The sequence below is a fragment of the Halichoerus grypus genome, chromosome 6, assembly GCF_964656455.1.
Source record: "Halichoerus grypus chromosome 6, mHalGry1.hap1.1, whole genome shotgun sequence".
Classification (NCBI taxonomy): Eukaryota; Metazoa; Chordata; class Mammalia; order Carnivora; family Phocidae; genus Halichoerus; species Halichoerus grypus.
The window spans coordinates 117897428-117924862 of NC_135717.1; the positions used below are offsets into that span (position 1 = coordinate 117897428).

Below are 27435 nucleotides of genomic sequence, written 5' to 3' on the forward strand. Positions count from 1 at the left end.
CTTCTTCTGTCCTCTTCTTAGGAATGTTCCTGGCTGATATAATTGAGAAATACTTTGTTTCCCCAACCCTATTCCGAGTCATCCGATTGGCCCGTATTGGGCGCATCTTGCGTCTGATCAAAGGTGCCAAAGGGATTCGTACCCTGCTCTTTGCCTTAATGATGTCCTTGCCTGCTCTGTTCAACATTGGCCTTCTGCTCTTCCTGGTCATGTTCATCTTCTCCATCTTTGGGATGTCCAATTTTGCATATGTGAAGCACGAGGCTGGCATTGATGACATGTTCAACTTTGAGACCTTTGGCAACAGCATGATCTGCCTGTTTCAGATCACAACCTCGGCTGGTTGGGATGGCCTGCTGCTGCCCATCCTAAACCGCCCCCCTGACTGCAGTCTGGATAAGGAACACCCAGGGAGTGGCTTCAAGGGAGACTGCGGGAACCCCTCAGTTGGCATCTTCTTCTTTGTAAGCTACATCATCATCTCCTTCCTAATCGTTGTGAACATGTACATTGCCATCATCTTGGAGAACTTCAGTGTAGCCACGGAGGAAAGTGCCGACCCTCTGAGCGAGGACGACTTTGAGACCTTCTATGAGATCTGGGAGAAGTTTGACCCCGATGCCACCCAGTTCATCGAGTACTGTAAGCTGGCAGACTTTGCGGATGCCTTGGAGCACCCTCTCCGAGTGCCCAAGCCCAACACCATCGAGCTCATTGCCATGGACCTGCCCATGGTCAGCGGGGATCGCATCCACTGCTTGGACATCCTTTTTGCCTTCACCAAGCGGGTCCTGGGAGATAGTGGGGAGTTGGACATCCTCCGGCAGCAGATGGAGGAGCGGTTTGTGGCATCCAATCCTTCCAAAGTGTCTTACGAGCCAATCACGACCACACTGCGGCGCAAGCAGGAGGAGGTGTCGGCGGTGGTCCTGCAGCGCGCCTACCGGGGACATTTAGCAAGGCGGGGCTTCATTTGCAAAAAGACCACTTCCAATAAGCTGGAGAACGGAGGCACGCACCGGGAGAAAAGAGAGAGCACCCCGTCTACAGCCTCCCTCCCGTCCTATGACAGTGTAACTAAACCTGAGAAGGAGAAACAGCAACGGGCAGAGGAAGGAAGAAGGGAAAGGGCCAAAAGACAAAAGGAGGTCAGAGAATCCAAGTGTTAGAGGAAAGCAAAAATTAAATATTGTACAGATGTAAAACTTGCAAGTGAAAGATTGTTTACAAACTTCCTGAATATTATCAATGCAGAACAGCTGTGGAGACACTTTAACCTGAAGATCTATACCAAACGTAGTCTGCTTACCATGTAACACGGTTGCATCTTGAGCAGTGACCTGCCAAGGGCCAAGGACCCTGCTCCCTGGACTCACAGATTTTCTAATGCTTGGGCAGGTGGTTACTGCATGTTCCACATCAGTCAATGCAACTTAGGACAAAACCAACAGGATACAAAAACCAGAGGAGAGGCTGCCGGGACCAGCATATTTCCGTTGCAGCCAAATGGATTTTATTTTTTCATTTTGGTGATTCTCAGAAGCAGAAAGCATCACTTTAAAAGTTTGTTTGTTCATGCAAACTATATTTGCATTCTTACATTAGTTAAGCTAAGCAGCAAAAAGAAAACACACACACACACACACACACACACACACACTCTCACATCTAGCCCATGTCATTCAATTGTCAGTTTCTTTGACATAAACCGCATCTTCTCCACATGGGCTTCACGTGGTTTGGAGATGGGTGGGGGAAACAATCAGGTTTCTTCAGGCTGAGGAGGACTTGCTCAGGCCGATTCCAAACATTGTGCTCGTTCAATGCGTAGAAATGATTTGCATGATGGCATGCCGTGATCAGAAGTCATGCATGAGAACCATACACCACAGGACACTACTAATCCTGTCCCCTGCACTGGGTCAGCCTTCGGACAGGACCCAGCCCTGCACCGTTCACTGTATTTGGAGAAAAAAATGGTAAGAGTTCCATACCCGCTGCAATTCCTTATGAATTCTTAGAAGTCTTTCATACACCTTCTGGGTAGGGAAACATAACCAACCAATTGACCACCACCACCACCAACAACAAAACAAACCCAACCCAACAAGCAGATGGATCCGTTGTGTGTATATGTTTAACAGACATCTCTAACATACAGCCATTGTTGCACATTTTGAAAGATGAACTACTTAATGCTGCTCTGTGTCCCTTCCATGGGGAAACTTTGATCTCGAATGGCTTGTATTAATAACGTCACTGTAAAACCAAATCCTAGGGCTAAAAACAAAAAATCAAAAAAAAAAAGTTCATTTGTATTGCAATATTTATGATGATTGTTTAGCCTTCATACTGGAGAACTGACACTTATTTGGGGCAGAGATAAAAGTGCTGTTTAAAGTGGCACGTTATCTCTAGGGGGCAATTTGGGGAACTGAAAGCAAACTTTCAGTTGGTCAGGGGGTTGGGGTGCTCACTTCATTCAGTGTCCTGTCCTTCTGCACTGTGGCTTTCTCCGGGCTCAGGTCCCGCTGGAGAGGGGTGCAGATCTTCCCAGCGGGCCTCTCCCCTCTACAGAGGGATTGTGGCAAGCTCACGCACTGCATGATTCCTCTTTGCCTCCATCTCACTTTTCCACCAAGCGGGGCTTCCCTTACCTGCAGAGCTGGGTGAGGGCAGCAGCACTGGGGGCTGTGGCGGTGGTTTCTTTCGTGTGTTAGAGAATAAATAGTCACTGCTGGGCCCCGAGGTAGAGACGGAGCCGCCTCTGAACCAAGCCCACTTGGTTTCTTAATTGCACTGATTCTCATGAGAAAGCGATTTACTCTGAATTCTTAAAACGTCCCAGCTTCTCCCCGCACAGTTCCCTCTCAGCCAGTTGTGCTGCTTAGCGGCCTGCCCCGTTGTCCTTGGAGGGTGGCTTTGCGGGGAGCACCGCGTCTTCCGTTCCATCTCCCGCTCTAGGGAAGACCGTTTTTAGTCCAGGGGTTTCTCATCGGATGACTAGAGCTCAAAGCCAAGATGCTGCAGTTGAATGTGTCAGGAAGTCTATAGAAAGAATGAGGAGAGACTTGAGCATGCAAACCAAATCAAAACAAATTCTTCCTGAACCATAAAACCGAGGGGGACTAAAAGCACCCCATAATCAGACACACCAACCTGCCTTGCAATAGAAGCACTTTGGTGTCATTGTACCATCCACCTGACTAGTTTTGCGTAGAACAAACCACGGCAAGGCAGTAAACAGAGCTTTCTATCTTGTCGGACCTTTAGAAACTCTGCCCAGCTCTCGTCAGCCTGCTTCTGCGGCCTCCTCCGTAGAACTTTGGTACTACACCCGACACCAGGTTGGAGAAGCATTTCTCTCAGTGACCCTGCTAACTGCTAGGACGAATGTATAGTAACATGGACAGGCTACATCGTAAACAGCACAAAACAGAAGCTGACATGTGTGGCTATTCTTTTTAAAAGAATTATAAATACTGTAATATATCATTTTATTTTATTGGCATGCCTTTTTGTAAATACAAATTATTAACTTATTAAATAGGAAATGGCTTCTGGCTTATGCCATTGTCATGTTTATTTTTATTTTTTATACTTTTCTTTCTTCTTAGAACTTAGATGCTGTCAGCCAATGTACATCCCCAAACCAGACAGACAGACAAAAAATTTTTTATTGCTAATGGTCTTTTCCAAAACAACAAAAAAATATATATTTTTGTTCCAATGTGCAATAAATTCTAACCACTTCTATGCAAGATTTGGCTAAACTTCATAATTGTTCTTAGGTCTTGAGATGGGCAACAGAGCTAGAAGATCCCGCTCGGTACCCCCCAAGTGCTCATGCTAGTGATGTCATTAAGCTACTAGAGCATATTAATGAGATTTTTCTAAGATCTGACCTTTTCCCTCCCACCCCCCCGGGCCCCCAGCAGCTATCTCCTCAGTAACACACACATGGGCCTTGGTATCTGACCCCCATCAGCCAGCTTCATAGGGAAGAAGCCACCCCCACTCTATTTGACGTTTCAACTTTTTTTTTTTTTAACTTTTCCTACCTTCTTTTCCCCTCACCCACCGTCCCTCCACCCACTCGCGCGCTCACTCGCTCACTCACCCGCCCTGCTGCACACTTCTTTGGTAGTAGATGACACCATCACCAGCAGTTTACACCGGCAGTTAACAGGCATTGGACCGAACGAGTCAGTGAGGACGTTCTCGTTCACCTTCACTGAGTGGGGAAGCGGCAAGGCTTTGCCAAATGGTAACGAAGCCGACAGCGACCACAGTATCACTGCACATATATATATAGAGATCTATAAATGTAATATAAATATTTATTTTTTGTAGCCAGGTCCTTGGTGCAGTATTTATACTCCACAATCCACCTTTAAAAAAGGACAAAAAAGCAAAAAGACATGTGTGATGCTGTTAATTTAAAATGCAGAGCCAAAGCCACGGAGCGGCCGCTGACACGGTTGCTGGTTTGTGTGTGAAAAACACTTTCCCCTCTTCTTTCCTTAACCTCCTTGTTGCTTCAGCTGAGGAGACTCCATAATTTAAAGCAGAGGGTGAGAGCAGCAAAAACGTCCCGAGTCAACATGACCTACTCCCACTCGCTCTAAATGAGCCACTTTTGGCGCCAGAAGTTGACTGGGGAGAAATAAACAGAAGCTCCCAGTCAGAGCCCCTGGAACGACAGTGCCCAAAGTTCTTTTCTTTTCCGCCGCAACCAATGTAAACTTGTAAAAGACCACTAGTGAAGATTAGTGTGTTAGTGAATGCATGGAGGCCAACACTGCTCTAAATGAGACATGATTAAAAAAAAAAAAAAAGTACATCACTACTATAAGCCAAAAGGAAACAAAATAAAAATGACCCTTTTTACTGTACAAGGGAAGCCTGTCTTGGTGTCCGTTTGTTGCTTGACTATCCCAATTCTTGAGTCCTGGGAGGGGTCTGGGAATCGGGACCTTAGCACATTTGGGAAAAGGCGGGGAACAGAAGGGAGAGAGATCAGGGTCTCTCGCAAAGTTCTGGCTGAGAAGTAGAGATTGGAGAGCAAAGCAAGGTCCCGCCCGCTACCACCTCCCCCCTACCCAGATCCCCCCCACTCACCCATTGCATGTGGCGTTCTTCCCCCTCCTGGGCCAGTGCTTCCAGGCCCATGAAACCCCTTCTCCACCAGTCAGCCTGGCAGAGCCCCCAGAGATGACGTCAGCCAACCCAGCCGGGCTGACTTCACTTCTGCCTTTTTCACCAGTATGTTCAAACAAACAAACAAACAAAAAAACTATCCTAATGCCCCAAAGCTCGGGTGAGCACGATGCCCAGCAGTCTCCACTCTGCTAGCTAATGCTGGGCCCTGCCCTCCATCACCCCAACACATACACCAGCAGACTACGGCTGGTCTCGTTCACATTCGTGCAGGGGAGAGGGGCACCGCTCCCCTCCCTCACCCTGCCCTGCTTTGGGGACATCCCTCTCTAGGCCATGTCTCCCCGTCCAGGAACACTCTCAGGAGGATTATGAAGTGCCCACTCTGGTCCGCTCCAGTAGCTCCACTCTGGAGAGAGATGGCTGGTAGGTCAGTCCCCATCCTCCTCCCCTCGGCCCCAGCCTCCAGGCCTGCTGTGGAGGTGAGTTGCCATGGGTTATGACTTTGTGACTTGAGTCCTGGGCATCTTCTGTAATGATGCCTCTTTCTTTTCTCAGATGTTGCCCAAAGTTTTGCAAAAAGCTTCGTTCATTTTCAGGTACCCCCACCCCCTAAAGAATCGGCTGCGACTAGCCAGCCAGGGGGACATCAGGAGAGAAGAGGAAGTCTGGGTCGGGAGGGGTCCAAGGTGTGCACAGGGTCTGTGCTGTGGCTCAGCTCTGTGCTTTCTTGGATTCCCTTTCCAAGATTACCAAGATTTCCTCCACGAAAGTGCTCCTGAGGCACCCCCTGCCCCTGCTCCCCACTGCTGTTTGCTGTACATAGAGGCTAAGTGGGGTGGGGTGGGCGGGTGTGCACGTGTGGTGTGTGTGTGTGAAGAATGTATATAGGTAAAGGGGAGCGTGGTCCAGTGGTTCCAGAAAAGGGACAGAACTCCTGTGTTCCATCCCCAGCTCAACCACTGGCTCGCTGTGTGGCCTTGGGCAAGTCACTTAACCTCTCTGTGCCTCAGTTTCCTCATCTGTAAAATGGGGATAATAATACTGACCTACCTCACAGGGGTGTTGTGAGGCTTTAACTAAATGTTTTGTAAAGTGTTTTGAGATACAGAGGCAAAGGCACTAGGGAAGGGCAAAGTATTATTTGGACTTAAGGAAGACGAAATGGTACCATAAATGCTGCTATTCTGAGAGCCATTTTAAACTGCACTGCTCCAACCACCCCCGCTTCTCATCACCAGGACAGCAGGTCGAGAAAATGTCTTTCCTTTCACTTGCTTCTGGGGTTTGTGATTATTCTAGACACTTAATTTTTTTCCCTTGCTGTATCTCCTCCTTCCCTCACCCCCTCGACTTGTTCCCTGTTCCGTTTACGCGGAAATGGCAGAAATGCTTGAGAAATGAGAATGCATAAGTGGATTGGAAGTTTATAGTCTGAAATTTCAATTTTACTTTGTACTGTACATCTTTTTACTTTAGAATTTGCAATAAAGGGTTACGTCAATCTTGTTTTCAACTCTCCTCTTGGACTGGCCTGTCATTCTGTCATTGTTCTCACACCAAAGCCCCTTGGCCCCGGGGGTAGACCGGGGAGTCAAGCTCTCCCACCCAGCCAGACCCCACAGCTGTCCTCTTTGCCTTCCCCTGTGGCAGGGGACAGAGCCGGAGGGCTCACCTAGGCTCAGCTCCTCAGATGGGCTGGCCCGGCCCCAGGCACTCAGGTGGGTGGGAGAGGTTTGGGGCTCCAGGTAGGGTAGGTCTTACTGTCTCCTCCATTCAGGAGGCCTTGCCTGAGTAGGGGGAGCAGCTTGGAGGCAGCAGCCCCTGAAAGTGGGGACGCCTCTAGCTGTGCCAGCCCTGCACACTCCAGCAGGGCCTGGGCGTAAACAAACTCCACATCTTGTCACGCTGCCTTACTGGTCACAGATCGTTCCCTCTGGAGTTCAGCTTTCGGCTCAGGCAGCTCTGGGTTCAAAACCCTGACTCTGCCACTAACTAGTTGTGGCCACTTTCTTTACGTGTCATGGAGAGCATACCTGCTTTTCTTGGGCTCTGAAGATTCTATCAAATAATGTGGGTTGTAACTGCTCCGCACAGGGCCTGGCATACAGTTAGCACTCACTAAATGCAAGAACTCCTGTGAGCGAAGGAGGCACTAAAGCTGACCAGGGGGAGGGCCTGCCTCCCACCCCGGGGACACTGGCACCGAGGCCCTCCTCTCCCACTGGCAGCCCCGCTGGCGATGCGGCCATTTCCAACAAACCAACGCTCGCTCCCTCCTTTGCGTATTCGGTAACGTTTATAATAACGGCGAAGGCAGCACTCTGCCAGGGCTGTGCTCCCGTCTCACAGCCGGTGGCACTGAGGCGAGGGGGGCCCCGGCCCGCGCGCAGCCGCCCAGGCCCTCGGTTCGAGCTCCGCAGACAGGAGCGGCCTCGCCTCCCCCACGCCGCGCGCCTGGGCCGGCCTGCGCCGGGGAGGGCCGGGGCCGGGGCCGTCGCCGCCCGTGACCCACAGCGTGAGCACGACGAGCAGCGCCCCGGCGCCCAGCGCCCCCACGAAGCCGGTGAAGAGGCCGAGCGCCAGCGGCCCGACCCAGCCGACCGGGCTGCGCTCGTAGGGCGCCTGGGGCAGACGCTCCACGATCAGCTGCAGCGCGTCCCAGTCCGGCTCCGGGAGCGAGGCGCGGCGGGGGCGCGCGGCTAGGGGCGCGGCGGCGGGGCCGGGGGCGGCGGCGGGGCCGGGGGCGGGGCCGGGGCCGGGGGCGGGGCCGGCGGCGGGGCCGGGGCCGGGGGCGGGCGGCCGCACGTAGCGCTGGCCGAACTTGCGCAGCTGCAGCGTCGCCTGCTGGTGGAGGTTCTTGCCCAGCTCCCGGGCCACGTCGGGGCGGCCGCTTCGCCGCAGGGCCCGGGCCACGCGGTCCCAAGACAGGGTCGAGGCCTCCGCCGCCAGCCAGGCCGCCAGCTTCTCCCGGCAGCCGTCCGACTCCTCCGCGGGCTCGGCCGCCGCCCGCCGCCACAGCCGGCCCGGCGGCGCGGACGTGGACCCCGACGGCTTGGCGCGGGCCAGCCGGTCCTCAGAGAGCCGGGCCAGTTCGGCCTCGACGTCCGGCTCCGGCGCCTTCAGGAGCGACTGGAAATGGCCGCACTCCTCCGGGGTCAGCAGCTCGGCCAGACGGACGGCCGCGTGGGGGCCCATGGCGTCCAGGGCCCCCGCCGGGGACAGCGCCCAGCCCCAGAGCGCCAGCGCCAGGGCCCGAGCCCGGGCCGCCATCGCCACCGCTGGCTGTGACCGCGCCGTACCCACTGTGGTGGGAGGAGCTCCGAACGCCCACGAGTGGGGGAGGGGTGCCTGGTGCCCACGAGTGGGGGAGGGGTGCCTGGTACCCGCGGCGGGGGGAGGGGGGCTTCCACAGGCCGGGACCGGGGCGAGGGGGCGGCCCACACGTGGGATCTCCCAGCACCCGGAAACTAGGAATCGGAAGGAATTAGGAGTGAGAGTTTTCCAAGACCCAGGGGTGGGGGACACCCAGTCCCCCAGGAGGCTAGGATCCTGGGCCCTTATATTAAAACGCCTGCCCTAGGCCTGCCGCCTGGCCATCCCACTAATGCCTCAAATTGCCAAGTGTCCCACATCTCTAATAATCCATTCACCGCCCCTCAGTCTCCAGCACAAGCCCTAGACCCCTTGCTCTCCATGATCCAATACCCAATCCCAAATTCTCGGGCTACCTACTAAATACCAAATATTTATAGACTCACCCATTCCCATCCTCCCACAGGTGCCTCCAAACCCTCACCTCCTCTTGTCTGGATTAGGTAAACTCAAGTCCCCACCCCTACTCCACACACACCAGGGCCCCACTCCCTAACCTTGTTTCCTTTCCTGACCAAGCTTGGTTCTGGCTCTCCTTTGGATCTTGGCCTGCACTCTCTTCTGCCTTGGTCATTCCTCAGCTGACAGGTACCTTTTGGGAAGCCCTCCCGGACTCCACTACACACCCTTCGCCCATCTCCATTAGGTACCCCTCTTATCTACTCCTACACTACGCTGCTCCTCTGCCTTTTTCTGTCTCCTCCATTCCACTGTAAGGTCCATCTGCTGTCCCCGCAGCAACTAGCACAAAGTAGGTGTTCAGTAAAGATTTGTTGGATCCGTGTATGAATTCTTAACTTGCAAATCAGGCCATGTCCACAGGCCACCAACCCCCTTTCCTCCAAGCACACACGTGACTTTCATCTCCAAGCCTCAGCTCTTCCCCGGGGCACGAAAGCTCCTCAGGGTGCAAGTGGTCCAGCCTCACTTCCTCCAGCCCTCCCACCCCTGCCCTCACTTTATGCTCCTGTAACAAATCACACCTATGGTGCTTTCCAGCTGCCCCCCCCCCCCCCCCCCCCGCCGGTCCAGGAAGTTTTTCTAACACACCACTGCCACCAGGAGTCAGGAACTTTTCTGGGCATTCTTGAGATAGCTTGTTTTGGTTTTGTCTTGGTTTTCTGTTCCAAGATAGCCTGTGCATCCTCCATTAGGTCATTTCTCTGGAAATTGGTTAATTGAAGGACTTATCTAGTATTTTAGTGTCTTCCATGTACCAAATCCTATACCAGACGTGAGAACATAAAATTTGTATATGGTCCCTCTCCAAGCAGCTTTACCCACTTATTTTCAAATGACCCAATTTTTAGTTCTTCTCATCTTGCACAGTGGCTGTGCTTAACCATTTCTGTGTCCTCAGTGCTACAGTATCTGTACAGAGTAGGAGTGGAATAAGCCAACTGGAGTGTGAGGGAGGTCTAGACCTCCAAAGGCCAAGAGGGTTGGCATCGCCGAGTCCTGGGGCAATGCCTGGAGCCCCCATGTGCAGGCACACAATTGTTTCTCTCACAGGGGAGCCGGCTGCTTTGCGGGGAGTCCCCTTGGGCTTGCTTTGCCCCCGAAAGCCCAGGGCGTGTGTCAGCCCTGAGCCCGCGCATGCTGGTGCATCTTCAGTAATTTTGCTTAGAGCATGCAAGGACCTCAAGAGGTTGTGGGTCCACACCTCCGACAGGTATCTCCATATAGCTTTTTCAACAAGATCTTCCCTCCTAGTTCTCAGGCTCTCAGTTTATGATGAGCTGGCAAAGGTAGAGTTTGGGAATGGACAGATGGTGGCAGACAAAGGATCCCACGTGCCCCTGAAGACTGGAACTTGGCTGTCTCCATACCCTGCCCTCTGCCCCCTCTCCTCCCTCCAAGAATCAAGAAGTCTAATCTTAGCTCTAGCCAGCAAGGGCTGCTGCCACATTCTGAGTGCACCAGCCTCTTCAGCCCCCGTTTTCTCCGAGCATTCATTTCCTCATCCATTCACTCATTCAACAAACATGTGAGCCCTTCTTTCCCCTCATACTTTGGGACTCTGGAGATAGGAGTCAGCCCGAATTCTGAGCCTCTGGGAGCTCGAAGCTGCAGGAGGGCCTTCCCTATCTAGGGGCTTCTCACTTCGTAGGCCTTAGTGCCCAACGCTGGGTAGGCACTTGCTGCGCCAGAGTGAGTACTAGGAGTCCCGCAGTAATGTTCTGCTGAAGGACTAGAAACACCCACAGGGCCGCACCACCCGTGGCACACCTGGATGCCCAAGCAGTCCCCAGAGGGCTCCCCACATCCTGCTGCCCCCAAGAAATCCTCTGGAAACCACATGTCATCGCTTTAATACTGTGTAATACTTTTTTTTAAAATACAGTCTCTTCTGAGGTAGACAGACCACAACTGCAGAGCATCGTCAGACAGGAGATAAATACGTCCATGTACAACACGCAGCAAAATGAGGTAGAAATGGTTACAGCTGGAGGAGAGGACCCCAACCCCAGTCTGGGTAGAGGAAGAGAAGGGCCAGCTTGCCAAGTCTGCCCTTCCCCAATCCCTGCCCCTGGATTCTTTGGTATGCCCCCCCAACATTGCCAGAGCTGGACCTGCCCTTCCCCCCCCCCACCCGCCCCAGTGCCCATGAGGTAGGTGCTAGTAGACTGGGGGCTGTGTCCTTGTGCAAAGTTCCCCAAGGCCAGCAGAGTAGGCAGTGGGGGCCCTGGGTCTCAGTGAGCTCCCCCTCCCCGCAGCTGCCTGCCTCTTGAAGGGAAGGCTGGCATCCCAACCCCACTTCCCCATGCCCTCCACCCCCCCATATACATCCGCACACCTGAGAGAACCTCCTCCCGCCCTGCTCCCTCCAAAGGGCCCTTCCCAGCAGTGCAGCCCACCGCTTCTGGGCACCCAAGCCCTGCAGTCAGCCAGCTCCAAGGAGAGGAGGCCCAAAAAGACCAAGGATGAAAAGGAGGGGAAAACAGAGCAGCTTTCCTGTTAGCACTCCTACCTAGGCCAGCACAGGCCCTCAGCACCTTGGCACCTGAAATGTCCCCCATGGACACCCCTCCAGCTGGGAGTGGGAGATGGTAGAGACTGTAGGAGCTATAAGGGTGAACAGGGAATGGGGTGGGGGGGCCGAGGGGGGAGAGAGAAGAGGTAGGGTGAGGGTTTGCACCCTACTTTGGAGCAAAGGTCAGAGTTGTGAAATGGGCTCCCTGAGGGGGAGGGAGACAAACTGAAGCCCCATCAAAGGAAAGTTGCTGGGAAAGAGAGGAATATTGTTCTCACAAGGAAGGGCCCCCAAGCTTGGCTTCTGGTGGAAAGTTTGGGTGGGACTGAAAATAACCCCCCACGTCTGGGAAAAACAGTCTGCCCATCTCCTTCACCCTCTCGCAGCCCCTGGATCTCCCAACCCAGGACCCTGGGATGATGGGAGGCACACTTGCCCACAGAACGTTCTTCTGTAACGGATGCTCACTCCTCCTTGGAGCCTCCCAACACCCAGGGAAGCTGAGTCTGTAGTCAATTTTGTGCCCAACCAGACTTGTGGCCACACTGTCTTCTCTCCCGAGGGAATCCTCTTAACAGAAGTTATAGAAGACCTCCACCTATGAAGGGCCAGGTGAGATGACCTCTCTGGGGACTTTCTGCCCAGGTCACCTTCCCATCTGGGCCCTCTCTCTCTGGATCTGGGGTTAGGAAAGGGGGCAAGGGGCATCCCTCTGGATAATGCTAAACAGAAAACACTAAGCTGGAGGGTGGGGCTCAGGGGGAGAGCAGCAGGACCTACCTCTTCTCAAATCCCACAACCCACTCCCCCACACCCCTGCCTACAACCTTGGACCTGGGGAGGAAGCCCTAGAAATACATTCCGCTTCTGTCCCAGGAAGAGCAGGGGTTTCAGTGTGGCTCTGGGTCTTCCTCTCTCCTTCCCCGCAAGTTTCACTTTCTGAGTCTCCTGGGAGAATTTGGGGGGGGGGCAGGGTACACACAGGAGAGCAGCCAAAGTCTAACATTCTTTCTGAGGTCAGTTTCTTCCTGAGTTGTCAAAATAAAACGAAAAACAGCAAATTCTACTCATCTTACAAAAATAAGAGGCCTAAAATATTAAACAAGCTACATTTCTGGGATTTCCCCCTCAAAAACAAACAAACAAAAACCCTTCTTTGGGTGTTTTTTTTTTCTTTTTTTCTTTTTTTTTTTTTTTTGCTTGCCCTCCCCCCCCCCCCCAAGACCCAAGGATACAGCTGGGTGAGGGATAATGGGGTGGGAGGGAACTCCCTACCCCTCCTCCTCAGCCCCTGGACTTTCAGATCTCCTGCAAAGGTACACTGCATTCTTTTGAATGAGAGGGACCAAGAGAAACAGAGGGGCTGGAAAGCGAGGGAGGGAGACAGAAGCACAGAGGGTGATAGATGGAGAGACAGGGGAGGGAAGGGCAAAAGAGAAACAGGGCCAACATAGGAGAAAGTCAGTGACAAAACCACGGAGAGAGAAAACTACGCGAATGCAGAGAAAGAGGGGGGAGGAGAGAGCCATTCAGGGAGCGAGGAGACAAAAGGATTGTGGCGAGGGCGCAGGAGTTCCTTAGGCCCCGGGTGCCAGCCCATCCCGGGTCTGCCCGTCGGCCGGGCGGAGATGGCGAGCTTCCCGTCCACAATAAATAGGAAAAACCTGAGTACACAGCGCATATGGCATCTATCTGCCTAGCAGAAGCATTTTCCTTCCCACGGAAAAAAAAAAAAAAAAATTCACCGGCAGCCCCTCCCCTCCCCCAGCCCACATTCATCACTCCGGCACCCTCCCAGCCCGGTTTGGTTAAAGACAACCCTCCCGACCGGAGGGGCGGGGGGAGCGGGGCGGCTTGCTCCCGCGGCCTCCCGGCGCGCCGTCAGTGTCCGGAGCCGTACATTTTGTCCCATTCCACGTACGAGTCCAGGTCCTTGGGGGAGGCCCTAGGGCCCACCTTGGCGAGCGCTGCCTCCAAGTCCTTGTAGGAGAGAGGCCGCTGCAGCCCCGGGAGGCCCGCCCCGGCCGCTGCCTGCTGGCACAGCTGCACCAGCTCGCCCCCGGAGAAGCCCTGGGTGCCCTGCACCAGGGCCGCGAGCTCCCGCTCGTTCAGCGCGCAGCCCTGCTGGGCCAGCGCCCGCTGCAGGATCTGCCCGCGGGCAGGGCCGTCGGGCAACGCCACGTAGAAGCGGAGAGCGAAGCGCCGGCGGGTAGCCTCGTCCAGAGCCGCGGGCCGCGAGGTGGTGCCCACGACCAGCACGCCGTCGGCCCCCGCGCCGCAGCCGCTATCCAGGCAAGCCAGGAGCGGCGCCTGCAGCGCGCCCGCCGCAGCGACGCCGTCGTCTCGAGCCGGGAGCAGCGCGTCCAGCTCGCTGATGAGGAGCACGGAGGGCGGGCGGCAGCGCGCAGCCGCGAAGGCGGCCTGGAGGAGGTGCGCGCCCTCGGCGGCGCCCGGCGCGGCCAGCGTCGCTCCGCGCAGGCGCAGCAGCGTGGCGCCCAGCTGCGTGGCCAGGCAGCGGCCCAGCAGCGCTTTGCCAGCGCCCCGCGGTCCGAAGAGCAGCACGGTCCGGGGCGGGCGCGGGCTGCCGGGGTAGGCGGGCGGCCTGAGCAGGGGCCACACCAGCTCCTCCTCCAGCGCCGCCTTGAGCGCGCCCTGACCTGCCACGTCTGCCCACTGCACCGGGGGCCCGCAGTCTAGCATCTTGCTCGTCACCAGCTCCAGGGCCCCCGGGTCCACGCCTTTGGGGGGCTCTCCCGACGGCACCGCGAAGCCCCCGCGGGGAGCCGGCGCCGGGGCGCGCTCCGGGAACTTTTCAAAGGGCTCGAGTTGCGGGCCGTAGACCGGGGAGCCCAAGACCTTGAGGGGCACGCCGCCACCGTACTTGCCCGACGCCTCCTCCGTGGCTCCCGGCGGCTTCGGCCGGAACCCGTTGCCCCGACACTCGCCGTTGTCCGTTGCGGGGTAGGAGGCGCCGTCGGCCGCCGGGGCCTTGGCGGGCTCGTAGACGTACTTGCGGTAGCGGCCCTCCGCGCCTTCGTCGGCGGCCTTGCGCTTCAGCGACACCCCGGCCTCGGCCGCCTGGAAGCTGTAGGAGGTGGGCGCCGGCCGGGGCGGAGCGGGCGCCGGCAGGGGCGTGGGCGCCGCCAGGCCCGAGGTCAGGTAGGGGGCCGGGGGCGGGGCCGGGGGCGGCGGGAGAGCCCCGTAGCCGGGCTGCGCGGCGTAGCCCCCCGCGGGGTAGTTGTACAGCGGCCCCGAGGGGCCGTAGCCCGGCGGAGGCGGGGGCTGCAGGAGGGCGGCCGGGGGCGGCGGGGGCAGCGCGGTGCCGGTCTGCGCGCAGTAGCCAGGGGCCAGGTACCCCCCGCCGTAGCCCGCCCCGTACTCGGGCGCCGCCGACGGGCCTCCGCACGCATTGCCGGCGTAGAGGGGTTCAGGCAGGTTCCCGCCTAAAACCGGGGAGCCCCCGAGGCCCCCGGAGCCGCCCCCACTGCCCGACTTGGTTCCCGGGAGGCCCTCGTGGAGTGAGGCCAAGGGGTAGGGTGGCTCCGGCCCTGGCCAGGGCTCGGGGTCCCCCTTGGCGCCGTTGAGGAAGGCGGCGTCGCCATAGCCGCCCAGCGCGGGGCGCTCGTAGGGAGAGTCCAGGACCCCTGAGTACTTCTCTGCGTAGCGCTTGAGGAGGTTGGAGGCTGTGAGGGCAGAGATGTCGTCGTGTGCCCAAGCATAGTGGCAGCGCTGGCGACCCCCAGGGGGCAGCTCCAACTTGTGGGCCGGCGACGGGGTAGTGGAGGAGACGTCCAGGTGCTGCTCTGGCCACTGGTTGAGGGACTGGGCGTGTTCCGGTGTCCAGTGCATCTTCGACAGAACTGCAGGCGAGAGGGAGAGAGGCGGCTAGAGCGGTCCTGCAGGGCCTCTGAGGGGCCGCCGGCCACAGGCCAGCCCGCTTTCCACCACCCCCCACCCCCGTGCCACCGTCCGGGGCCTCCCTTCGGCAGGCACCACATTCACAGTACTTGCCTTGGCAGGCACGGCCCAGGATCAAAGCTATCTGAAAACGCTTTCCTCAGAGAGGTCTGGAAACGATACGTTTGACCCTGACTTCACCTTAGAGGCAATATGATGATGATTTTGTCCCAGCCACACGAGCCCTGCCCTCTACAACGCCTGGTCCTTACTTTCAAACCTAATGTGGCTAAGGGTCAGGCGATGAGTGAGACGCCGGGCCCCTGGAACTAGGCAAACCCAGGTGGGGCTCGTTCAGTAAGGCGTGTTTGCCGCACACCCACCATGTGCTAGGCTTACAGAGACACTAGGTTTGTATGAAGATGGATGGCCCCGCAGTTTGATAGTCCTACCTGTGCTGTTCACCCCAGCCCTCCCTGAGACTCCAGGGCCCCCTTTGGGCCTGAAGTCAGAGACTCCAGTGTGTGGGAGCAGTGCCCTGTGGTCCCTGGGAAAGCCCAGGGACTGACCCAGAAGCATTCACTTCCTTTCCACTTAGTTTCTTTCAGTCTCTGCCTGAGGCAGTCAGAGCACCTGGGTTCCAGAACCCCCCTGCACATGCTGGCTGTGTGCCCAGGCAGGGGCCGCCATCTGCCTCGTGCCCCGGATGCTTTCCACCACGATACAGAACCGTTATTCAGAAGAGGCAAATCCTATTCCAGAGAAGATGGGGGAAAGTTAGGACACGTCACAGACAGCCATGCCAGAAACGTGGCAGAAACGTTCCACAGAAGTTTCTTACACTGGCCTTGAGCACCAGCCAAGGCATGAGCCAAACACTGGTAAAAAGGGATTCAGGGCCTGGGGAAAAACACTTTACAGGCACATGGCTCCAATGGGTTGGCCTGTTCTGAGGATTAAATCTCAAAGACTAAATGGGCCCGTGGCATGCCAGAGGCGGTTTTTGCTAATGACTATTTCTCAAACCTAAGCTTTTGATAAGATATGTTAAACGGACAGGTTCAATATTCTTTGTTCAAATTTTTATTGGGCAAATAGCGTTGTGCTAGGCAAGGGGGCAGGTTGAAAGGCAATACGATGGTTTAGACAGGTGAAAAGGACAGGCAGACAACATCCTTTGTGAGGTGGGAAAATAGAAGCAAGTGCCAGGGGCTCTGGAGCTCAGGGAAATGTGCCCTGCCTGGTTGAGAAGACCTCAGCAGGGAGGTGGTGTCTTTACTGGACCTTGAAAGGTGAGGGGCCAAGTCGGCCGGGCAGGCTAGAGGGTTCCAGCACAATGCATTCTGAAAGCCAGGGCCGTGCTAGCTCACACGCCCTATTCCTTCCTCAAGACCCTTTACTGCCACCTTCTGGAAAACTGTTATAATAAATCTACAAACCTCCCGTGTCCATGGGGTGAATCATGCCCCTTTAGAAGGGCTCATGTTCAGTGTGCAGCCCGCATAACTGTACACTGCAAGCCTGGCGGGAGTGCTAAGAAGCGCTGCGTCACCAGAGCCTTGGAAGTGGGTGTGTATGGGGGGTAGAAGAGGCTGCAGATCAAGTGGCTTCTGGGGTTCTCCACAGTTGTCCTTACTTGCAGCGGCTTGTTGACAACACCACCTCTGTTGGTCTCACTACTGCCTATGGCTGTGCCCTGCTGTCAATGGGAGGGGACACTCTTTGAAAATAAAACTATATTCTCATCCCCACTGCCCTAAGGAAGGCGTGAGCCATAGATACTAAAGCTAAAAAGGGAAGTAGAGTTCTTTGAGGTTGTTTGGCCTCCGTCTGAGAGGTCACCCTGGCCACCAATGGCAAGAGGTTCGGAGCAGAGACGACAGACCTGAGAGGGAGGTCTGCAGAGGGCAGGGACGCCGCTCTCCAGCTCCTGCTGAGGAGGGGTCCCCCCAGAACAGAGGCATTACCTAGTATCAGAGGGGGTGATTCCCCGGGACGTCAGAAATCACAACTGGTTCTGGTTCGCAGGGTTATATGAGGTAACATCAGAGTTCTACAAATGCGGGGCGCCTGGCTGGCTCAGTCGGTTAAGCATGTGATCTTGATTTCAGCTCAGGTCTTGATCTCAGGGTCCTGAGATCAGGCCCCACATTGCGCTCTATGCTCAGTGGCAAGTCTGCTTGAGATTCTCTCTCCCTCTCCCCCAACCCCGTGCTCATTCTCTCTCTCAAAGAAATCTTAAAAAAAAAAAAAAAAATTCTCCAAATGCAAATACTCTGTTGTGACATGGACCCCAAAACTGTTTTGTTTTTTCTATTTACTATGATCTGTGCTTTGGCTCCTTAATATGGAGAAAAGAGATTTGACCTTAATCACACATCCCCCTAGCATGCTGGGGAAAAAAGCGTGACCCCGTCCCAGAGGACACAGACACAGTAAAGAAAGCTCTGGATCTGGACTTAGCCACACACACTTCCTTCACCCCCTGCCAGACCCTCTGCTCCCCCTCGTCTCTGTCACGTGGTATCCTCCCTGCCCCTCTCACTCAGCTCCTGCCGTGGCCTCAGCCCTCTCCACTCAAGTCCCCACCCTCAAGACCAAATACTCAGGCCTGGTCATCACTGAACCGCTCCATCTCAGCAATTGTGCACTCAGGGAACCCACCCCCAGCTCTCCAAACCTGCCGCCCAACTTCATGCCCACTCTCCTGCTCCCAGATTTGCCCCTTCCAGGCGCCTCCCAGCCCCTCCCTCAAAGGGCCCTGTCCATGGCCGCTCATGCTGCCCAGATACTGGCCCTTCCATTCCAGGTAATTCACTGCCCATTTTAGCCAGGGGCACAGCTCCCTCACTTCTGGCCTTCCGTTTTCACCTTCATCTACACCCACTTCGCAGCCCAGTATACCTGGAGGGGCCATCCACCCCAGCCCTTGACCCCAGTCCAGCCCAGGCTGGGACCTTGCTCCATCCATTAACTACTCCACCTCTCTACTGTGCCCCATTTCCCTCCCCACAGCAAGCTCAATTCTTTCCCACCTCCGGAAAGACCTCCTGGATCCTATGTCCCCCACTAGCTTCCAGCCCATCTCTCTGCCCTTTCTCCTTCACCCTATGACCTCTGCTAGAGGTCCTTTAGACCACTCACTGGGGCGCGGGGGACCAGGTCAGCAAGTTCTGCTGAACTTAGTCACATAGACTGCATCTGGAGACTTCCTCTCACCTCTTCCAAGGGAAAGAACAAAGGTCTGGCCACAGCCAAGCTGCCCAAGGAGCAGGCTCAAGCAACCAACCCAAGGGAAAGGAGAGGAGGACAGCAGTTTGCAGGAGAGGGCAGGAGGGGAGGTTGCCTGACCCGCACATAGGCTGAGAATGCTGGCCTACATGAGCCTGAGGACACCCCCACATGCATGCCCCTACCGCTGGGAACAGCACGATGTGCACAGCTGCAGGCCCCGTGCGTATGTGTGTGCGTGTGCATGAACATAGACACACTCTGTCTCGAGCTTGCGGTGCAGCCTCAGTTGGATGCCTCCTGACACACCCATGGCCTTGCCTTCTTCCCCTTCCAGACTCAGGGGGTTGGGGGGAAGCCGGGGGGTAGACCCTGCTGTCCCCCTGCCCCCACCCCCAGGCCAGTTACAGCCCTCCTGATCTCACACGGAGACCCTGGGCCTGCCTGTGGCCCAGCCCACAAGCTCCTGCCATTCAGCCTCCTGCATCTGGAGGGGTCTCCTTCCCACTACATAGGCCATACTCCAGTGCCCCGCATCAGCTGAGATGGCAGTAAGGCCAGGCCCCAGGGATTTGTGTTAGGTGTGGGCTTTGAATCAGCAAGACCTGCGTTTGAATCCAGGCTCAAGACACTTACTCTGTGACCCTGAGCAGATTACCTGGCCTCACTAAACCTTAATTTCTCCATCTGTGAAAGTGCATAACCTATGCCTTGTAGAGTGGCCACAAAGATTTAAAAAGGTAATGTGTGTAAAATATGGAGTCCTGTGTGGGGTACAAAATAATATGATACATGGTACAATTAAGAACCCAAGCAGGGGCGCCTGGGTGGCTCAGTTGGTTAAGCGACTGCCTTCGGCTCAGGTCATGATCCTGGAGTCCCTGGATCGAGTCCCGCACCGGGCTCCCTGCTCAGCGAGGAGCCTGCTTCTCCCTCTGACCCTCCCCCCTCTCATGTACTCTCTCTCTCTCTCATTCTCGCTCTCTCAAATAAATAAATAAATCTTTAAAAAAAAAAAAACAGAACCCAAGCAGTGGCCCCACCATGCTGAGTGACCCCGAGTAACTCCCCTTGGGGTTGGGGGAACTTGGAAAATGTTCTGAGGGAGGTTCCTTTCAGCTCTGATAGGACAGATCGCCCCTCATGCCATTTCCCCAGCACCCCAGCACGAGGGGCAGAGCCAGACCCTTTTCTGTGCCTTCCGTGCATTATCTTATGTAGCCTTCACAATGGCTCTGTGAGATAACTATTGTTACCATCTCCATTTTACAGATGAGGAGACTGAGGTACAGGGAGAGGAGATTAATACATCCCAAGGTCACACAGCTGTCACACGGTGGAGCAGGATTCAGACCCCAGTAGTATGACCACAGAGCCCAGGCCCTTACTCTTGCCCACACTGCCTCCCTGGTCTAGCCCTTGGTTCTCGCAGCCAGAGAAGAACCCGAAGCCTTGACAGCCTTTATCAATGCTCATTTCCTTGGTCCTATGGAAACACGTTTCTGTATTTGCCTGGGAACGCGGCTGTGCCTCGGGTGCTGGGTATCTACCCTTTAGATCTGCAGTTGAAAGCACCTACCCCCTGGGGGATCCCAAGCTTTGCTCCCCAAGCAGGAGAATTTGTGGCTTCATTGCAAAACAGCCCAGGAGAAGCTGTCCCTTACAAGCACTCACTGCCCGAGGCTGGGCAGACAGGTCTTTACTTGAGTCTGCGACCTTCCCTGGGGCTGGCTGGGGCCCTGGAGAAAAAGCAACTCTCTGCAGCTGCACTGTTCGGGAAGCAAGGTCAGGCTCCTGATGCCACTCTTTCTTGGCAGACCCGTGAAGGCCAAGGGCCCTCCCACACGTACGAGGCTGGAACTCCACTTGACTCCACGCACAGGGTGCAGCCTTTGAACTCCCCGGTGACAAACAGTAATGGCAAGAATTACTGGATGGAAGGGTAAGTAAAGAATCCCTTAAACAACAACCCCGCCCATGTTTCTAGGAAGTCTTCCAGGATGGATGAGAGACGTGATCTGTCTTCACAAATGGCCAAAACACTCCATACACCAGTTTCAGTCCTTGCGGGCCATGCCCAGGAAACTCTGTGCATTGGGCCTGACACAGGCTGGGATAGTGTGATTTATAAGAAACATATTTAGTCTTTGTCCACTGTTCCTGGCTCACAGCTCCCAAAACCCTTGAAATGTCCTAAGCATAAGAGCAATGGGGGCACCTTTCCCTATGGTCTCTTGTCCTCACTCCCTGAAATTGCTTTGGAGCCATGAAGGTGAAGTGGGTGGGTTATTCACAACAAGCCCCTTTCCACTGCACCTGAGCTTATGGTAATGAGGTGATTTTTGGAAAAGCCCCTAGGTAATCTAAGGATGGAGGCTGGCTGCCAGAGGAACCAGCCTTGATTAAAGGGTTGGAACTTTGGGTCACACCCCACACCCCCCATCCACCCAAGGGAGAGGGGTAGTAGAGGTTGAGCTCAATCGCCAATACCCAGTGACTTAATCAATCGTGGTTATGTAATGAAGCCTCCACAAAACCCCAGAAGGATAGGGTTTGGAGAGCTCTGGGGTTGGTGAACACGTGGACATGCTGGAAGGGCCTGTCCTTCCCACACCTTGCCGCGTGCATCTCTTCCATCTGGCCATTCCCGAGTTACATCCTTTTATTTATTTTTTTAATATTTATTTATTTATTTATTTATTTATTTATTTGACAGAGAGAGAGACACAGCCAGAGAGGGAACACAAGCAGGGAGAGTGGGGGAGGGAGAAGCAGGCTTCCCAAGGAGCAGGGAGCCCGATGTGGGGCTCGATCCCAGGACCCTGGGACCACGACCCGAGCTGAAGGCAGGTGTCTAACGACTGTGCCACCCAGGCACCCCCCGAGTTACATCCTTTTAGAACAACCCGGTGATCTAGTAAATAAATTGGTTCCTTGAGTTCTGTGAGCCCCTCTAGCAAATTAATCAAACCCAAGGATGGGGTCATGGGATTTTAGCCATCGGTCAGAAGCACAGGCAACAGCCTGGACGGTCAATCGGCATGTGAAGTGGGGCAGTTTTGTGGGACTGAGCCCTTACGCTGTGGGATCAGATGCTACCTGCTGGCAGATACTGAGTTCAGTTGGTAGGACCCCCAGCTGATGGGACAGAGCTGGTTGACCTGTGAAAACCCCCACACGTGCTGTCAGAAGTGGGGCACGTGGTCACAGAGCGTGAGGATGAAGGAGAGACAGGCCTGTAGGCACTCCTTCTCCACCCCTGCCCCCGTGTCCCAGCGCCGCAGACCCCCTGGGCGGTCACAGTGACTGTAGGCAAGACGCCTAGCCTCTCTAAGCCTCACGTTCTTCAGGTGTCAAAGGACAGTGGATTCAGGCGGTGGACAGCCACCTTTCTCTCTCTAGGAGCCCTTTCCAGTTTTATACAAGATGCGGTGGGAGGGGACCCTAAGCACGCAGCGCCAGCGCCCGCCTCCAGCTCCCTCAGGAGGTCCCGAACACCCCTTGGGGATCTTATAGCAATTCTCTGATTCCGAATACCGTTGCCCACGGACAGGGCTGGGGGCAGCACAGGGGAGGAGGGGCAGCTGCGTGGCGGCTCCAGACCTGAGTGGAGAAGGGGCAAGGCCGCCCTCCTGGGCAAGCTCCTCGGGGCTCCATTATCTCAGCCTGGGACAAAGGGGCCGCAGTGGAGAATCCCATTGTCGGGCAGCCTATGGAAATCTCATTAATCTATTCACCACGGCTCCCACAGGCCTTTTGTCCCAGGCTTTTTGTCTACTGCTCACAACTGGTGCCCTGGGGGTCTCTGGCTGCCTGGCAGAGCTTGAACTGAGCTGCCCGCCCCCCATCCACTCACTGGGCCCTGCCCCCTCATGCCAACCCCCAGTTACGGCAGGAGGAGAGGAGAGGGAGGGGTGATGAGAGGAGCTGAGGACTGGTCACCTGCCACAGCCTTGCACCTGCCACACAGGAACTTCCGGCCTAGCCTAGGCCAGAGAGCAGCCCCCAACACAGCTGGACCCCCAGAACCCCGCCTGGGGGACTCCCCTGGGGCCTGGCACAGAGCCTAGCACGGGCAGGGCCTAGTAAATGTTCAGGGGATGAGCCAGAGGAGGCCAGAGGGGCGGCTGCACGACTTCCTGCGGCGAGGTGCCGTTCTCTGCAGGTCTTATTGCCAAGCAGCCAGCAGACCGTCTCAGGACACCCGTGTGCCCACCTGCGGTTAGAGATGTGCAGCTGGATCAGATTGCTACCCATCCTCAGGGACTCTATCCTCTAGCAGGAGAGAGAAGGTACAAGCAGTCATGACCAAAAGAAAGGGAGGGAGGGAAGGAGGAAAAGAGAAAAGAAAAGAATGAATTCTGGCAGTTCAGAGACGGGTGAGGCTATGTTTGGGCGGGGGGATCAGGGCAGCACCTAAAATGCATGTCTGAGGTTGGAGGGCCCGGGGACTGGAGGCCAGTGAGGAGGACCCGAGCTGAGCAGGGAGCACCGGCACATCCGGCTCAGCCCTCCTCACTGCCCACGAGCCCCCACCTAAGTAGACAATATTTCCAGACCACAACACCAAGTCCCAGGGAGGAGATGCAAGGTCCCAAGGGGCCTCCTCCCTCTGGCGGGTGTTTTTCCGGCCTCCACAGGCCGTGGTGAGGCAAGGACGTCAAGTAGGGAGCAGGGAACAACTCTTAAGATCCGAACTCTCCCTCCCTGTCGCCAGACTCAATCTTGCACTGGAGAATGGTAAAGAACTTGTAGCTGGCAAGGGCCGGGGGAGGGCCAAGGAAAGGTGAAGACTGAGAGCAGCTGGGTGGCTCAGTCAGTTGAGCGTCCGACTCTTGATTTGGGCTCAGGTCTTGATCTCAGGGTTGTGAGTTCAAGCCCTGCGTTGGCCCCACACTGCGCGTAGAGCCTACTTAAAAAAAAGAAGGAAAGGAAAGGGGAGGGGAGGAGAGGAAGGTGAGGACTGGAGCATGCCATGAGCTGGAGGAGTGGCAATGGTCAGGACAGGGACATTACTGTTGGGGTGACTCCCTTCGTGTTGCTTGTCCTCTGTTTACTATCTGTGAACATCACAGGCTTCTCTGATCCCTCCGACCCTTAGTGCAAGCCAGATTTCCTCTCCATGCACAGGGCCTAAAGAATGAGCTCTGCTCCTTCGAGCCTCCAGATGGTTGCTCACACAGGTGCACCCATCAGAAATGCTCTCCCTCTGCCAACCAATCCTCTCCCATCCTTCAGGGCCACGCAGGGCCTGCCTCTTCCATGCTGCCTCCATGGCCACTCCAGCCCTAAGGACCCTTTGCCTTCTTGGGCAAACTGGACGAGGAGTGGACGAGGCCCGTCTTGGCAGCAAGAACAGAGGATGTTCCTTCTCCCATGTGCTGATTCCATCCCCTTTCAAAGCTCAAGGCCAGTGCTCCCTCCATTCTCCCCTCTTCTGCATGGTCCGTTCCCCTGCTAGTGATCCTTCTCATCACACAAATATGTTGTTATTTCTCCCATTCTAGAGGGGAAAAAAGCTCATAATAATCTCTTGCTCCCCCTCCAGCTACATCCCACTGCTCTCTGCTTCCTTTTTGCCCAAACAAAACCGAAACAGGTGAAAAGTTGCCTGTACTCCTATTGCTGGTTCCTCCCCTTCGGTTCTCTCTTGCACACCCTACAACCAGGCTCTCACACCTTGTTAAACCGGTGGTCAGCCCTCAGCTCGGCAACACAGCCTCAGCCGATCCTTCCTGAAACTTCTTTACTGGGCTGCCCACCCCCCTCTCCTCCTCAGCTCCTTTCACTGCCCTCCTTTCACCGATGACCGCCCCCCACCCCCACCCTGCCGACTTGGGAGAGCCCTCTGTTCTCAGAGCCTTCTCTCCACATTAATTCCATCCAGTCTCGTGCCCTTGACTGGTGTCGGTAACATTGAGGATTCCTGAGCATGATTCTCCAGCCTAGATGTCTCCCCTGCACTCCCCACTGGCACATGCAACCTTCTTCCTGACACCTCCACCGGAATATTTAATTGGTATAATGACATGTCCCAAAATCAAACCTCTGACTTCCTCACTCCACCCTGAACTACCCCTGCCTGTCTTCCCCATCTCAGGAAATGGCAGCTTCATCCTTCCTCATTGCTCAGGCCAGAAACTCTTGGCCTGACCTCAGACCTCAGACCAGCAAATCAGTCTGGCCCTGGCTTCAAAATCTATCCAGAATGCAACCATCTCTCACCTGGATGCCTACAGCAGCCTCCTGTCCCACCACCCGTTTCTACCCTTGCCTCCCACTCTCTGTTCTCAGAATAAAAGCCAACGTCCCAGGAGCCTGGCTGGCTCAGTCAGTAGAGCACGTGACTCTTGATCTCGGGGTGGTGCATTTGAGCCCCACGTTGGGTGTAGAGATGACTTAAATAAATAAATACATTTTTTTTAAAAAAGCCAGCTTCCTCACAGTGGCCCACCAGGTCCTAATGATCTGCTTCCCCTTGGCTCTCCTGCCATTCTACAGTCTATGAAACACTTACTCTGCCTGCCGTTCTCCCCTGGCCTGTCCCCCTCCGGCCACACTCCTACTCTAGCACACCAGGCCGGCACCCACCCTGTGCCTGCCACACTTCCCCCACCGGTACACACTCACACCCTCAGGGCTCTGTTCACTTGTCACTTCATCCCACACTGGCCCCTCCACTTGTAGCTCTTTGTAGCCCTCATAATCTGCCGTACTGGTTGCTTTAGTGTCCAGTACCCACTAGAAAGTTCCATGAGGTCTGGGAAACAAAGGTTTAAAAGTTGCCTGTACTGCTGTTTCTGTTTCCTCCTCTTCCATCCTCTGGTTTTGTTCACTGGCCTATCTCAAGCACCTAGGACAGTGCCTGGCACACAGTAAGTTTTTGATAGACCGTAGAACAGATGGATGGATGTTTGGGCCGGCAGAGGAGCCAAGAGGCTGGAAACTGCCTCTGTGTCCAAATAAAAAAAGGGTGACTAAATTTGAACCAACACGAGATGGTGAGGGTGGCAAGAAGCTGAGCCAGGAAGTTCTCTCCGGAGTGGATGGGGAAGGGTGTCTGGAAGGGCAGTTCGTGTCTATGAACACCAGCAGAAACTGTCTAGCCCTGGTCTGGCTGGACTTGAAGGGCACCCAGCCCACCCCCTAGGAACCACCACCTGGCCTTTTTTTTTTAATCTCCCTTCTTCTCTCTTCCCCTTGTTAGGCCTCTGGGAGAAGACAAAAGGGGCGCTGGAATTCCCATCAAAGGCCACTGGACACATGGTAAAGAGATTAGGACCCTTGGGATCCTGCTTCCTCGAAGTAGTGAGGCCTCCCTGCCGGTCTGGCTCCTCTCTGGGATGGGAGGTGTGTGGGGGGGTGTGCTCTGGCCCTGGACTCCTCATATGTCAAATGCCAAACAGCAGGAGGTCAGCCTGAGCGGGGGGGGGCTGGCCAAGCAGCCCCCATCTGGGCTCTGTGTGTGTGTGTGTGTGTGTGTGTGTGTGTATGCAAGCGCGCTCTGGGGGGGAGGGGAGAGTGCAGAAATCCCTGCCTGTGTCCGCGGTCAGGGCCACAGACAAGCTGTGACCATCTGTTGTCTTCTGGAGAGGCCAGTCCAGGGGCCCAGCACCCTTGAGGATAACCCATCCCTTTCTCCCAGCCTTCTCGTGTTTGCAGAGAACTTCCACGGGCTGCCATTTGGTTTCACCCTCACATCTTCCCTGCCAGACAAGCATATTCTCCCCATTTTACAGAAGACGAAATGGAGGCTCAGAGAGGGGGAGTGATTCTCTCAAGGTCATAACAGCTAGTAAGAGGGGAAGCTGGGACTCTACAGCCCATTCTGACAACCCCTCCCTACCCCAGCCTTGGCCAAGGTGCCTGGGCACCAAACACGGGGCTCTCAGGCATAGCCTTTCCATCCATCCCTGGCTCATTGCTTAGTGCCAGCTCAAGACTGCCCCACAGCCCCCTCTTCCAGGAAGCCTTCTAGGACTGACACCCCCAAGGAAGTTCTGAAGATGCCTCAAATTATAGAGCTCTGTACAGCCACTCCTTTCCCACCCTGGGCTGTTGATCTGTCCGATGGGCTGTTGATCTGTCCGGTGGTCTGTTGGTTTGGCACCCTCGTGTCCCAGGACCTCTTAAGGGCAGTGCAGCCCTGCCCAGGAGCAGATGATTCCCTAACCACTCGGGGTCCACCCTGGGGCTGTGGTGGCCTGGCAGGCTGGTGAGAGAGCCTGTCATGCTGGAAGGAGCCCTGCCCGAGGTTCACGTAGCCGGAAAGGGATCTGCACCCAAGAGCTTGGCTTCAGCACCTGAACAGAGCCTGGAGCCCAGTGCTGCCCACATCACAGCCACTAGCCACAGGTGGCTATTCGAATTCAAGTTCATTAAAATGCATGAATGACTTTTAAATGTAAATCATTTATTATTATTTCTCAATTATTAAAAATAAAAAGGTATTAGGAAAGTTAAAGTTCAGTTTCTCCAGAGCACTTGCCACCCTCCAAGTGCTCCGCAGTCAGGGGGGGTGGTGGCTGCGATATGGGACAGTGCAGACATCATCGCAGAAAGTTCTCGTGGACGGCACTGCTCTAACCCCAGCCAGGGCTCCATTCTGCAGGGGTGCATCCCACTACAGCTAGAGCCTCCGAAGCTTTCTCTTGAACTTGAACGGAGCCTCCCTTCCTAGGGGTCTCCAGGTAAACTTCGCTGGGACTCAGACTCCTTTCCTTAGGATTCCTAGGAACTTTTCTAGCTACGCACGGCTCCAGCTTCTCCAGGGGCCAGGGAGGGAGGGGGGACTAGCT

At 55.5% G+C, this 27435-nt stretch overlaps 3 protein-coding genes and 1 long non-coding RNA gene across 9 annotated transcripts in view; 2 read left to right on the forward strand and 2 right to left on the reverse strand.

The window, feature by feature from the left end:
• Positions 1-6681, forward strand: part of SCN8A (sodium voltage-gated channel alpha subunit 8) — a 177014-nt gene extending 170333 nt beyond the window's left edge. For all 5 annotated transcript variants that reach the window (XM_078075979.1, XM_078075980.1, XM_078075982.1 and 2 more), the window contains exon 27: positions 22-6681. In XM_078075979.1, the coding sequence (XP_077932105.1) occupies positions 22-1169 (1148 nt within the window). In that variant the 3' untranslated portion in view covers positions 1170-6681. The remainder of the gene's footprint in view (positions 1-21) is intronic.
• Positions 6682-7506: 825 nt separating this feature from the next.
• TMDD1 (transmembrane and death domain 1) lies at positions 7507-8433 on the reverse strand. The gene is made up of 2 exons (XM_078074173.1): positions 7914-8433; positions 7507-7862 (listed from the first exon to the last, which is right to left on the reverse strand). The coding sequence occupies exons 1-2, from the start codon at positions 8431-8433 to the stop codon at positions 7507-7509; spliced, it is 876 nt and encodes a 291-aa protein (XP_077930299.1).
• A 2713-nt stretch (positions 8434-11146) lies between these two features.
• The window catches only part of FIGNL2 (fidgetin like 2), a 29380-nt gene continuing 13091 nt past the window's right edge, over positions 11147-27435 (reverse strand). The window contains exon 2 of the mRNA XM_078075983.1: positions 11147-15369. Coding sequence (XP_077932109.1) covers positions 13391-15358 — 1968 coding nt within the window. The 5' untranslated portion in view covers positions 15359-15369 and the 3' untranslated portion in view covers positions 11147-13390. The remainder of the gene's footprint in view (positions 15370-27435) is intronic.
• LOC118539934 (uncharacterized) lies at positions 14463-27083 on the forward strand. 2 transcript variants are annotated; one of them, XR_013449201.1, is made up of 5 exons: positions 14463-14603; positions 20455-20579; positions 22803-22929; positions 23876-24046; positions 25845-27083. It is a non-coding gene; the product is annotated as an uncharacterized LOC118539934 (long non-coding RNA). The 2 variants fall into 2 exon arrangements; XR_013449200.1 differs by lacking the exon at positions 22803-22929.

What these genes read in the sequence shown, in the direction of transcription:
- TMDD1 (XM_078074173.1), bottom strand. Translation starts at nt 8,433, where the DNA reads ATGGCGGCCCGGGCTCGGGCCCTGGCGCTGGCGCTCTGGGGCTGGGCG. An exon ending in CGGCCCCGCCCCCGGCCCCG is followed by an intron (nt 7,863 to 7,913) that starts GCCCCGCCCCCG and finishes CCGCGCCCCTAG; the next exon opens with CCGCGCGCCCCCGCCGCGCC.